Here is a 13,387-nt window from a genome sequence, read left to right as displayed (position 1 = left end):
AGAAATAGGAGGGTTTTGAGACCACCCAACAGGAGTCCTATGCAATATCCTTGCCAAGGAGTCACGCCTCGGGACTGCCCAACAGGAGTGCCCCGTATACAACAAACTTGCCAAGGGCCAGTCCTTCACTTGGATACGACTACCTTCCCTGGCAGCCCTTTTGGCCACTTCTGGTTGTTAAGGGACTTTTCCTGACAATGAGCCTGTAGTTTGCCCCCTAACTCTGCCCTCTGGGGCTAAGCTGAGCCCGCCTGATCTATCTTCTCCACCACTATTCTTGAGATGCTTGAGAACAGCTGCCATGTTCTCCCCCAAGTCTTTCGTTCTCCAAGCCTCATCAGCCACGGTTTCTCATTTTGTCCCCAGCCCGGCCATTCTCTCCGAGTTGACTACAGCCCATTAGCATCTTTGACTAGACATCAGGTGGTGGAAAAGAGATCTCAAGAGCTTTAGTCTCCTGTACTTTAATTTCTCTCCTTTCCTATCTTCCCCACAAAGCCCCACCCACAGTCCTGGGAGCTTGGGAAGGATTAACTCATGAATGAAGTGCACAAGACTGAAGGCCGGGCAAAGGCCACTGATGGGCCCTGGGGGGCCGGCCGGGCCATTTATCCAAGGAGGATCAGGGGCCCCAGAGCCGATCAGCTCCAGCCAAGACAGGGAGCTAAGAAATCTTTAAGAGCCTGAGGATGCTGCCTCTGAGGGGGGGCCCTGCCTCAGCTCCATCCCTGCTCACACTAACTCCCGGCTCAGCCTCGGGAAGAAGCTTATGTTCTGTGTCTCTCTATGGAGGAGTTGGTGGGGGAAGGGGTGCCGGTCACAGAGGCAGTGAGAGAGGCTCGGTGTCTGGAAAAGAAGAGAATTGAAGGGTCTTTTTGCATATATATAACATACATACATATATAAAACATATGTATATATATGTTATATATATATAATATACAGGTATATATATCCCCCCACCATATATTTAGGGCTCTTACCCCTAGTTGGGAGTGGATTTGAGGTCAGGAGACCTGGATTTGAAACTTGGCTCTCTCCCCGTATCATCTTGGGAAAGACATTTCTACTTTTCTCATTCTGTGAAATGGGCAGGTTGGACCAGCTGAACCTTTGAAGTACTTTCTAGCTCTGCAGCAGAGACTCATAGACTGGACTGAATGGTATTCAAGCCGCCTTCTGGGAGCTGAAAGGGGGATAGTTTGCAGTTCATCTGGTCTTTGAGCTCTCAGATTTACAAGTCCCAGGATTCCTTTGCACTCTTAAAATTATTGCAGAGTCCTCCCCAAAAGAAATTATTTTACTGTGTATTTTTATCTGTCGGTAGTTTCCCTCTTATACAGGAAAGCACCCTAATATTATTATGAAAAGAGTTTTGCCTCTAGATCCCCTGAGGGGATCTCAGAGGTGTCCTTGGGGATCTTTGGGTCCCAGAACATGCTTTGGAAACTGCTGATTTAATCCAGCCTCCTGATTTTGCAAGTGAAGAAACGGGCCTGGGGAGGTTAGGTGGCTTGGATGCATGTCCCCTGACTCAGACTCAGTGGGCTTTTGGCTATAACCTGCTCCCAAAGGCCCAGCAGCCGTTCTATGTCACTGGGAGACGGAGCTGGTGCACCTGGGTGAGGTCATAATGCCAGGGGAGCTGTCCAGCAGTGGGACGTGCTCATCACCCACTTGTGCGCTTCCTTGTGGCTCCAGGTGTTCAAGCCCAAGATGAGTCACTGTTGTCTGGGAGGAAACTGCAGCGCAGAGTCCAGCCCTGGCTGGAGGGTGGCTCTCTGTGGTCCCTTATAATTCAAAGGTTCTTAACAAAAACAAACTCAGTGATTGTGAGATTCTGGGATTCCAAGAAGACAGGATCTAGGATCCATCTTCAGGCTCTCTCCCATGGCTGGAACACATGACCCCCATCACTTCTGGGAAGTTGCTCTAGTTTCTTTTAAAGCTTAGTTGGATAATCACCTCCCACAGAATGTTCAGGCCTCTTTTCTCATATTTATTACATTGATACATATTTATTACATTGATACATGATATTACTTTGATTACGTTGATTTATTACATTGATTACACAGACCTTGCCCGTTTTCCCTTCTCCCACTTCAGTTCCCCCTTCACAGCCCAGCCTGACCCGTGTTTCTCCCTCTCTCCCTCCCTTTGCAGGCCTGCTGGTGCGGGAGGTGCAGATCGAGGTGTCCCGGCAGCAAGTGGAGGAGCTGTTCGGGCTGGAGGATTACTGGTGTCAGTGCGTGGCCTGGAGCTCGGCCGGCACCACCAAGAGCCGTCGGGCCTACATCCGAATTGCTTGTAGGTGTCTCCGGCACCCGGACCCTTCCCCCTCCCGTGGGAGCTGAAGAAAACAAACAGATAACACTAGCTAGGAATCCGAGTTCTACATTGTTCAGTTGTGTCCACCGCTTCGTGGCTCCATTTTTAATTTCTTGGAAAAGATACCGGAGAGATTTGTGATTTCCTTCTCCAGATCATTTTACAGATGAGGAAACTGAGGCAAACAGGGTGCAGTGACTTGCCCAGAGGCTGGAGGAGGCCAGTTTGAACTCAGGGGGATGAGTCCCAGGCCCAATACCAAATTATAGTAGACGGGAGCATCTCTGGATCTGCTGCTGTTCCCACTTTCCCGGGTTCCAGACCCTCCTCTGTTGGCCTGAAGCTCCCTCATAAGATGACGTGATTGGTCCGGGTGGCGTCTGAAGTAGCTTTTAGCTTAAGTCTGCGATTCTGCCCCCAAGACCCCCAGGGCCCCGTGACCAGGCAGCCTGGGCAGGGGCTCCCCGTGGGTGGTCTCTGCTCCCCCACCCGAGCACCCGTCAGTGGGGCAGGGTCTCGCAGCCTTTGCCCCCCGGCGGGGGCCCGAGCCCACTTTCTCAGAAGCAGCCCGGCAGCGGGAGGCCCGCACATGGCCGTCCTTCCGGGCCGGGGCTCGCTCCCTCATCCATCCCGAGTCCCGTCACCCCCATTCCCAAGCTCCAAGCCCGGCTTCGGGCATCCCTTCCCAGGGAGTGTGCCGCCATCTAGTGGCGACAGCGCCGACACGGAGCCCTGCCTCAGAACCATCCCCTGGAAAAGAGCTTTGTCCCGGAGGCAGAAGCCTGGGAGCTCGGGCCCCCTCCCCGGTTGGAGGCGGCTGCCCCCGCTCGCGCTAACTGCTGTTCTCGCCCTTCCAGACCTCCGCAAGAACTTTGACCAGGAGCCGCTGGGGAAGGAGGTGCCCCTGGAGCACGAGGTGCTCTTGCAGTGCCGGCCCCCCGAGGGGGTGCCCCCCGCAGAGGTGAGTGAGGGGCCCGGGCCAGCGCCCTGGTCCCACACGCCGCGGCCCTGCCCTCCGGCCCCGGAGGCGGCACTTGGAGGCTCCCTCTAGTGCATCCCCATCTGCCCGAGGAGGGGCGTGGTCCCTCGGGTTTCTCCATTCTGGCCTTAAACGTGTGCCGTCCCTTCCCTAACCTTGGGCATCCCCTCCTCCCTGCAGTCTGCCCAGGAGGCCTGCTCTCCCCCAGGCCTGTCCCTCCTCCGGCTGCCCCCCCCCCCCGTGTTTGCCCTTTAGCTTCTAACGTTGTCAGGCCGCAGGTACTGGGAGCAGAGTGCCGGGAGACCCTTTGTCCAGTGGCGTTTTATGGCTCTGAGCGCTGGTCTCCACTTTCATTGATCACGTCTCGAATGCCAGCCCTTCCTGCTGACAGGCCCAGCTCCCGAGTTAATGGGAAAGACAGTCGTTCCTTGAGAGGCAGAATGGCCCAAGCTGGCTTGGAGGCGGGAAGTCCTCGGAGCCCGGGCCCCCTCTGGGAGCCTGGCCCAGTGATCCTGTCAGTGCCTCGGGCCAGTGCTAGGGAAAAGTGCTGATCTTCACCCATGGGAACTCCCTGTAATAATGAAGTGGGGGAGGAGAGAAGCAGTGGGAGGGAGGAGGGAGGAAGGAAGGAAGGAAGGGAAGGAGGAATGGAAGGAGTGAGGGAGAAGAAGGAATGGAGGAAAGGAGAAAGGAAGGAAGGAGAGTGGGAAAGAAGAAATGGAAGGAGGGAGAGAGAAAGAAGGAAGGAAGGAAGGAATGGAGGGAGGGAGAGAGGAAGAAAGGAAGGAATGGAAGGAGGGAAAGGGAGGAAGGGAGGAAGGAAGTAATGGAGGAAGGGAAGAAGAGAGGAAGAAAGGTAAGAAAGAAGGAATGAAAGGAGAGAGGGGAAAAGGAAGGAAAGAAAGAAAGAATGGGGGAGGAAGGAGGAAGAAGGAAGGAATGAAGGAATAGAGGAAAGGAGAGAGAAGAAGGAAAGAAAGAAAGAAGGAAGAAAGGAAAGAAAGAATGGAAGAAGGGAAGGGGGAAGAAGGAAGGAAAGAAAGGAGTAATGGAAGAAGGAACAGAGAGAAGAAGGGAGGAAGAAAGAAATGGAGGGAGGGAGAAAAGAAGATTGGTAGGAAGAAATGGAGGAAGAAGAGAGGAAAAAACAAAGGAATAAAGGAAGGAAGATAGGGAGGGAGGAAGGAAAATAAAGGAGAAAAGAAGGACAGACTTGCAGAAGTTGAGTCTACACCACGCAGAATCCCCCACTTACCTGCCCCCCCTTCACCTCCTCTCTTTGGCTCCTTGTCTCCCTTCGCGCCATCCCTCTAAGTAAGTGACCTTCAGAGAAGCCCTCCCTGATCTCCTTGTGGAAGCCCACTTTCTAGCATCCTTGGCAGCTACGAGCCCCCGGTGTCTGGTAGCGTTCCTGGCTCCGCTGAGACCCCAGCAGGGCACTGGTGAAGTTCCAGCAAGATGAGGCAGCCGTTTGCACCGGCTGCACAGATGGATGGGGGCGTGATGGATAGATGGGCTTGTCTGGAGACTGTCAGCTGCTATTTGGGCCCAAATGTTTATTTTGGAAGACGGGGCTGCTGCTCTGACTTCTCATCACACACTTCACCTCCACGCTTGTCCGGGGCTGCTGAGTCTGTCTGAAGGTCCACGTACGCATACGAGCCCCTCGTGGGCAGACTCCGAGGGGCCCCTGCTGATTGCAGCACTTTTAGGGGGACAAAGCACTTCTGCATGTTCTCACATTCGATCTTGTGTGATATAAACACGTCTAGGTTATAATCCCCATTTTACTGCTGAAAAGACTGAGGCTCAGAGAACTCAAGCTCATGGTCATACAACAATATCAGATAGGATTTGCACTCAGCTCGCCAGCTCCCTTTCCATTGAGGTGGAAGGGCAGTGGGTGCCCTTGAACAACATCCTCAGGAAGAACTTGGATCACTCAATGGGAAAGATTTGAGCAGAGCATCCAGGACGGCCCGGTGCCTCAGAATGGCAGCCTTGAGATGTGGTGCAAGGAACTGGGCACAGTCAGTCTGGGGAGGGAAGAGGGAGAGGGAAGGCCTGGGGAAATTCAGAGTCAGCTCTGCAGCAGATTAGAAGGGGAGCCATGGAAAGGAGATTGACTTTGTTCTGCTTGGGAGCAGTACCGGGGCCTTGCAGAGGCAGATTTGGTTTTGCTGCAAAACAAAAGCAAAGAAAACCTTCTTGATACTGAAAGCTCTCGGATGGTGGGATGGACCACGTTGGGACGCAATGATAATCTTGTTCTTGGTCTTCCGGCCATGGCTGGATGCCCAGGACGCTGGAGAAGGGAAGGGGAATTCTCAAACACGGTCTCTGGGATGCGTCCCAGCTCTGTGGTATTATGAAATCATCCAACTTACCAAACCTCAGTTAGCTCCTCTATAAAATGGGGATAATAACGCCTCACAGGATCTGAGGGAGACTCAAAAGAAGTCTATGAAGTGCTGTTTAAACCTTAAAGTAGCGTATAAATGTAAGCTATCATTATGTTCTTATTATTGCTGTGAGAAAGTAAAATATGGATGAAGGGGGTGTGCGAATTCTCTGGCTCTCCTCCTCTCCCCTCCCACCCTTCTCTAGACTGGTCCATCCCCTTCCTCCCTGCTTACGAGGGGTGCTCCTATTAGTCTTGGACACTGAAATTATATTAAAGAGGCAGCAGGTTTATAGAGATGTTATTACATAAAATATCCGTGGGTGTGTTTAGCATTCATCTACTGATCTGGTTAAGTACCTTACAAATGTGATCTCATTTGCGCTTTACAGTGACCCTGGGAGGGAGGTGCTATTTTTATTCCCATTTTACAGGTGAGAAAACTGAGGATAGGGTCTGAAACATGACACAGATTCAGACTTTGACTCCTGCTCCAACATTTCTGTCCATTATGGCATCAAGCTGCATGGAAAGGACCAGTAGAGGTAGAAGCTCCGTGGAGCTTCAGACAAGCCATTTATCTCTCTGAGTGTGTTTTTATCATTAAAAAATAAAGAAGAGTGGGTTGAAGTTAAATCCCCCCCGCCAATCCTCGGAGACTGGGATTTCACAGAAACTGGAACGGGCAAGTTTGCAACAGGAAGATGTCGAAAAGTCAACCCCAGGATGGGGAGAGAGTGAAGAGGTGACATGAAGAAATAAGCATCTAAAGAACTGCTTCATGAGAGGCTAGGGAAGCCAGGTTTTGGAGGAGGAGGGTCCTCTCACCCACATCTCAGGGCAAAAAATGCAATATCTGTCTATCCCTCTCTCCTCTCCCATCCCCTTTTCTCTCTTCTCCTCTCTCCTGCCTTCCTTCTCTTTCTCTCCTCTCCCTCCTCTTTCCCCCTCTCTCTCATCTGTCTCTCTCTTTTTTCTCCTTCTCCTCTTCCTCCTCCTCCTTCTTTTTCTCTTTCTCCCTCTCTCTTTCTTTTTCTTTCTCCCCTCTCTCTGCCTCTGTCTGTCTCTCTGTCTCTCCTCTCTTTCTTTCTCTCCCTCTCTTCCCCCTTCTCTCTTTTCCTTTCTCTCCCTCCCCTCTTCTCTATTCCTCTTTCTTAACTCCTCCCTCTCTTTTCCTCTCTGATCTCTTCTTTCTCTCTGTCTCTGTCTTTTTTCTGTCTATCTCTCCTCTTTCTTTCTCCTTCTCTCTTCCTTTTCTGTCCCATCCCCTCTGTGTGTCCCCCTCTCTCACCCCTTCTCTCTGTCTCTCTCCTTTTCTCTCCCCTGCTCCCTTGATCTTTCCGTTGCTAATTAGTACAAGTGCCCCAAGCCTTTGCATGCACCAACACCTCCATTACGCAGCCCCACATCCTTGGTTCGCACGTGGAGAGTCTTGCTCAGTGGTCAGAGAAAATAAGGGGAGAAAAGCTTTGTTTTTGCTACTTCCCCTCATCCACTCCAGAACATAAAGGAGTCATTCTGTCTGGGATTTTCCTTTCTTCATTTATGAAAAGGAGACAGACATAGTGACCTTTTCAGCCTTAGATCTCACCATACTTTGTAAGCCTCTCTCTGTATCCTCAGAGATGTGTGTCGAAGTGACCCTGCAGTCCAAATAGCGCCTCACACTCGCCTCCTGACCTGTGCAAGCCTCTCTGGCTCCTCAGTTTCCTCATCTGTCAGAAGAAGCTTGGACTTAATGGCTTCCAAATCAGTGGTGCTCATTCCCCATCACTGTGCAGTGGCTGTGTGTCATGTCTCCCCAATGACTGGGTCTCTCTCCATCCCGGAACATTCTCCCTCCTCGCCTCCGTCCCTTGGAGCCCCCAGCTCCAGTCAGGAGGCAGCTCAGCCCCCGCCTCCTGCAGGAGGCCTCCCTGAGACCCCCAGCCGGATGCTCCCTCCCTCCTGCCCCCCTTCTGTGTTACCTGAGATCTGTATCCACTTCTCTGGGTACCTCTGCGTACGAGCCTTCATTGCTCCCTGATTAGAACATCTCCTCGAGGACACAAAATGTCTTTGCTTTTTCCCTCGGTTGCTTATGTCCTGGCCTTGTACCTGGCCCAGAGCTTACAAACGCTTTGTAGGCTAAATAGAATTACTTAGATTTTGGTACTTGATCCACACAGAAGGAACTTAATGTTTGATTTGGAAATCTCCCCTTTCTTCTCTGTCCAGACTCCGAATGCTCATCGTTGCCGCTGTATTTATTAGCAGGTTCCCTCGGAGCGAGGCCGGCCCGGGGCCTGGCCCTTGGGGACTTCCCAAGTTGGGGGGAGGCTTGTCCCTTGGATGTTCACTTAACTTCCTCCTCTCTGCCGCGTCCCCTTCCCCCAGGTCGAGTGGCTGAAGAACGAGGACGTCATCGACCCTGCTCAGGACAGCAACTACCTGCTCACCATTGACCACAACCTCATCATCCGGCAGGCCCGGCTCTCGGACACGGCCAACTACACGTGTGTGGCCAAGAACATCGTGGCCAAACGCCGGAGCACCACGGCCACCATCATTGTTTATGGTAGGGCGGCGGGCACCGGGTTCCAGGGGTCCCTCCCGTTTGTAAGGGTTCTCGTTCTAAGACTGGGGGCTGCCTTCTGGGAGGCACGGCCATAACTTGGGTTAAGGTTAGCCATGGGGTGGATGCTTCATCAGACAATGATGACAGTCTCTCTTCCTCTCTCCCTTCCCCTCTTTTTTCCTTCCTTTCTCCCCAAAGTGAATGGTGGCTGGTCCACCTGGTCAGAGTGGTCTCCCTGCAGCAACCGCTGTGGGCGGGGCTGGCAGAATCGCACCCGGACCTGCAGTAACCCTGCGCCCCTCAATGGCGGTGCATTCTGTGAGGGGCAGGCCTTCCAGAAGGTCGCCTGTACCACCATGTGCCCAGGTAAGGACAGGCCCCAGATGGCCCACACATGTTGCTTCTCTAGCCTTCTAGTCCCCAGGAACCCATTACCCCCTCCCCAGGGACAGGCCAGAGGTCAGCTCGGAGCCCCCGGAGGCTTAGGAAGCTGCCCTTGGGGGCTTCCATACAGGGATCACTTAGTGGGGTCTCCCCTACATACCCCTCACCTGGTGCTACCCATTGGATGAGCCCAGAGTCCCTGGGAAAAGGCGCCCCCCCCATACTCTTCACCTGAGACTCCTCAGTTGTTCTTCCCAGTCTGAAGATGAGTAATCCTCCTCTCTTTGTTTCATTGTCTTATTTGTGTGTCTGATACCCGACTCCCCATATGCTCCTCTCTCTGTCTGTGTCCTGCTCTCTGGGTGTGTGTCTGACTGTGAATGTGTGACTTCTGTCCGCCTCTCCCATCTGTCCCTCTGTCTGACTGTCCATCTGTCTGACTCTACATGTCGTGCACGTGCTGTGTACCTGCCTCATTCCCCCACACACCTGCGGGTACCTGCGCTCCCCGTGTTTCTCCATCCCCATGTGAATGCGTGACTTCTGTCCGCCTCTCCCATCTGTCCGTCTGTCTGACTGTATGTGTCATACACGTGCTGTGTACCTGCCTCGTTCCCCCACATACCTGCGGGCACCTGCGCTCCCCGTGTTTCTCCATCCCCGTGTGAATGCTTGGGCGGCGGCCGCGTGATCCACAGTAGACGGAGCGTGGACAGGATGGAGTAAGTGGTCGGCCTGCAGCACAGAATGCACGCACTGGCGCAGCCGGGAATGCACGGCCCCCCCACCCCAGAACGGGGGTCGGGACTGCAGCGGGACGCTTCTGGATTCCAAGAACTGCACGGATGGGCTGTGCACTCAGAGTGAGTGAGCTGCCCTGGGGGGGGGGAACAGCAGGCGTGGGGGGGGGGGTGGGAAGCAGCAGGCCCGACCCCCCAAAGCTGTCCCCAACCACTGGTGCCTGCATGAGGGCCCGCCACGGGGGGCTGCTCTGGGCCTCCCATGTGTCATTTCTGTGTCATCTTCATCTTCATCATATTCACCCATATCATTTTTTCTTTTACTTTGTTTTCTCTAACAGATAAAAGAGTTCTAACTGAACCCAATAGCCACCGTAAGTCCCCATTTCATGACCATTTTCTATCTGCTGTGGGATCATTCTAACTGATTGTCTTCTCATGGGCTAGAGGGGGATGAGAGGTCTCAGGGGCTGGGGGAGCAGAAGAACCGAGAGCATCTCGTTCCTGGAACCTACGTCCTGAGGATCCAGAAACCCAGAGGTGACTGGGCTTCCTCCTCATTACGAGGGGCGATAGCGTCCAATGGCGTGCATTCTGCTTTGTCAAATAGAGACAGCACACTTCCGTCTACAGAGATAGAGGGGCAAGAGCCCTGGAGCACAGACAGGATAGAAGGAGAGCACTGGAGGACCCTTCGACACGTTCACTTCCACCTTGTTTTATAGAAGTTTAGGGGAAGGAAAGTGACTCCTCCAACGTCACACAGTGGTAGTATTGGGTCCAATCCTTTATTCGTCTTCTGAGTGAAAGGAAGATCTAAGCCCTGTAATTTTTTGGAGATGATACTCAGGCTGAGTTTCTCCTCTGCAGTGCAGACCACTTCCTGCCTCCCCCAGTTAGCTCCTGGTGTCTCAGATTCTAGAGCTAGAGGCGACCATAGAGACTCCTTTGACAGATTAAAAATGAGAATTATGTAATCTTATAATGATACCATCCAAGAAGACCAGCATTCAAATCTTGCCCAAACTAACTAGAACTTGCTGGACATAGTAGTGTTGTTCCCAGAAAGGCAAGCACCCCCTAAGAGACTGAAAAGAACAGATCCAAGGATCTGGAGACCTGACATTTGGCAAATTAATGAGCTCTGTGCCTCAGTTTCTTTTTCTGTCAAATAGGAAATCCCTACCTCAGAGGAAGTATTAGGAGCCATAAGATTTGTGTACACACACACACACACACACACACACACACACACACAGAGCCTTAATATCTCTCAACATCATTTCTATAACATGAAGTGATTAGATTATTTTTAACATTTTTTTTCTCCTGTGGTTTCGTTGGGTAGTCTGATGGAGCCTTATCATAATGTTTTAAAGTAATTTTAAGAAATGCTATATTTCCGTTAGAAGTTCAAGAAGAAAAAAGGCTTCATTTTTTTCCATTTACAGCACAGACCTTGGAGTCTGGAGGCTCTATGGGCCTTAGGTGAGAAACACCTGGATTAGGTGATCTCTGAGGTCCCCTACCCTTTAAATATGTTAGAAATGGTTGAAGGAGCTTCTTTATCTGATGAGGAATTTGGGAGGCACAAGGAGAGTTCTTTGTCCACAGATGGCCCTTTGTATCCCCCCAAAACCATCTGAGGAGAGAAAGGGAAAAGGCTAAAGGCACATGGGCAAGCGGTAGACCATCCCAAGTGAAGGATGCTGGGGATCTCCCCCGGAAAGACAATATTCTTGTCTTGGAATGGTATCTGGATTGTTTCTTGTAGCTGTAGAGAGATGGATACATTGGCTGGAGAGCAAGGGAGAGCACTAGAGACCTCGTTTGCAAGGTCCACTTGACGTAGGTGGTTTGACATATGGGGTTCAGTCAGTGCTGCTTCCGCTTCCTTGGAGGGAGCCAAAGTGCTGAATCCCTCAACTGAGACTCTCCTCCCCCATTCTGGTCCCCTCATGCCCTTGCTCTCCCTCATTCCTGTGTCCTCAGTGTCACGTGCCTGAGTCCTGTTCCTTATGCCCCATTCCTTCCCCTTCAATCTTCAGCTGGCTCTTATTCTCTCAGAATAGAGACGCTCTTCTCAGATGGCCAAACCACAGGTCAGAATTCTGGGCTTTTTAGCCACTGATGTCACCCCTCCTGGCCCCAAATGGCTGGTTATGCTCTCCAAAGTTACCCCTGGGCACCCCATCATTCCCTGTTCTCTTCTCATCCATATCACCTCCCAGCTTCTCTGCTCCATCCTTCCCTCCCTTCCTCAATCTTTCCCTCCCTTCCTCCATCCTTCCCTCTCTTCCTTCATCTTTCCCTCCCTTCTTTTATCCTTCCCTCCCTTATTTCATCTTTTCCTCCCTTCCTCCATCTTTCCCTCTCTTTCTCCATCCTTCCCTCCCTTCCTTCATCTTTCCCTCCCTTCCTTCATCTTTCCCTCTCTTCCTTCATCCTTCCCTCCCTTTTTCTCTTCTCCCCATCCTGCCAGGGACTTACTGTCTCATAAGTCAGCCCCCCCGGGTGTCCGTGCTAATAATGCTACAGTAATAACACCAAGGCTAATAAAGCAGCAATAGCCAAATAATACTGTGGTAATTAAACTACAGCTCCCAGATAATTCTGGAGTAATAAAATTAGCAATAATGCTGAACGACCCCCAGCTCTCTGGAGGACGGTGGGGGGAGTGCTGAGGGAGAGGGAGAAGCCAGGTTGGCTAATTGGAGATTGTAAATTACTGAGCAAATGGCCACATGTGGGTGATACAGTGCATGAGAAGGCAGACAGAACTGACCCCCATTTCTGCAACCATCCAAAAGCGGGGTAAAGCAGAGGGTGGCAGGGAAGCCCAGCCTCTCAGCCAAACCATTGGCCAGCCGAGAGTGTCACCCGAATGCTAGGTGCCCTTCCTGAATGCTAGGAGCTGGGGAGGCCGGGGAAGCCAGATCCGGGATGGGACACGTGGTCTTTGCCCGGACTGAGCCCGCCATCCCAAATCACAGAAGGAAACCTTGGAGGCCATCACATAATGGCTTCTAATAGCTAGCATTTGTGTAGCCCTTTAAGACACAGGTACTCATTTGATCCTTGCAACAACCGTGTAAGATAGGTACTATTATTATCCCCATTTTACAGATGAGGAAACTGGGGCTCAGAGACCTCAAATTATGGGGTCATACAGTTAGGAGGAGCTGAGGCTGAGAATTCAGTTAATCTTTTCGCAGAGCCCTGGGCTAGACATTGGGGAAGATGCCAGGTTCACTTAAGGCAAGGTGTCTCCCCTCACGGAGCTTCTAGTCTAATTGAGAGATGTGACAAATGGCTAAAAATACATTGGGCAAAAGAGCTCTAAAATGAGAGAGAGGTGGCAAAAAGAAGCAGAGGGAGGGGGTGGGCTGCAGACAAAGCCTATTTAAGAATTCTAACTTTTCTATGGGGCCCTCCTGCTTCCTGAACGTGGGAGCTCAGAAACGGCCATGAGAATGGGATTGTATCCCAGGGGCAGCTCACACTGGGTGTACAGGGAGAAAGCCCAGAGATGAAAGTCCGGAGACCCTTGCCATAACTCTGTGATTCTGGTTCTAAGTCAGGTCCTATCCTCTTCTAAGACCTGTTCCCTTATTCATAAACGAGGTTGAGGGGTATCCCATAAAAGGCTGGGGGAAAGGACGATTTACCCAGAGCTCCTCAGAAGAAAGGAAGGAAAGAATTAGCCGCTATAATGCACAACATCAGGGTGTCCTGAGGCTGGATGGCTGGCCCCAGTATGCCTAGCTGGGTTAGCTAGTGACAGCAGCTGGTCAGTCTTGCCCCGGCCCTACATCCATCCCAAGGCTAGCTGACCTTCTACATGGCGGGAGGAAGGGAAAGGAGTGAGGGCTGCCTCTGCCCTTCCTCCTCACCTGCTGCCCCCCCCTTTATTTTTACTGCTTTCCAACTCCCTTCTCCCCCTAATTTTCAGGGCTATGGCTTTCTCCTCTTGCTCCTCTCTTGCTGTCTCCTCG

The 13,387-nt window shown here is 52.0% G+C and overlaps 1 protein-coding gene across 2 annotated transcripts in view; it reads left to right on the top strand.

Annotated features, from left to right (window-relative positions):
• UNC5B (unc-5 netrin receptor B) overlaps window positions 1-13,387 on the top strand; it is a 119,636-nt gene that overhangs the window by 91,615 nt on the left and 14,634 nt on the right. The window contains exons 3-8 of one of the 2 annotated variants that reach the window (XM_031956555.1): window positions 2,167-2,310; window positions 3,189-3,292; window positions 8,088-8,268; window positions 8,467-8,634; window positions 9,351-9,515; window positions 9,734-9,766. In XM_031956555.1, coding sequence (XP_031812415.1) covers window positions 2,167-2,310; window positions 3,189-3,292; window positions 8,088-8,268; window positions 8,467-8,634; window positions 9,351-9,515; window positions 9,734-9,766 — 795 coding nt within the window. The remainder of the gene's footprint in view (window positions 1-2,166; window positions 2,311-3,188; window positions 3,293-8,087; window positions 8,269-8,466; window positions 8,635-9,350; window positions 9,516-9,733; window positions 9,767-13,387) is intronic. The other variant, XM_031956556.1, reaches the window with a different exon arrangement.

Source organism: Sarcophilus harrisii, chromosome 2 (assembly GCF_902635505.1).
Source record: "Sarcophilus harrisii chromosome 2, mSarHar1.11, whole genome shotgun sequence".
Taxonomy (NCBI): Eukaryota; Metazoa; Chordata; class Mammalia; order Dasyuromorphia; family Dasyuridae; genus Sarcophilus; species Sarcophilus harrisii.
This window is presented reverse-complemented; position numbering and strand designations above follow the sequence as displayed.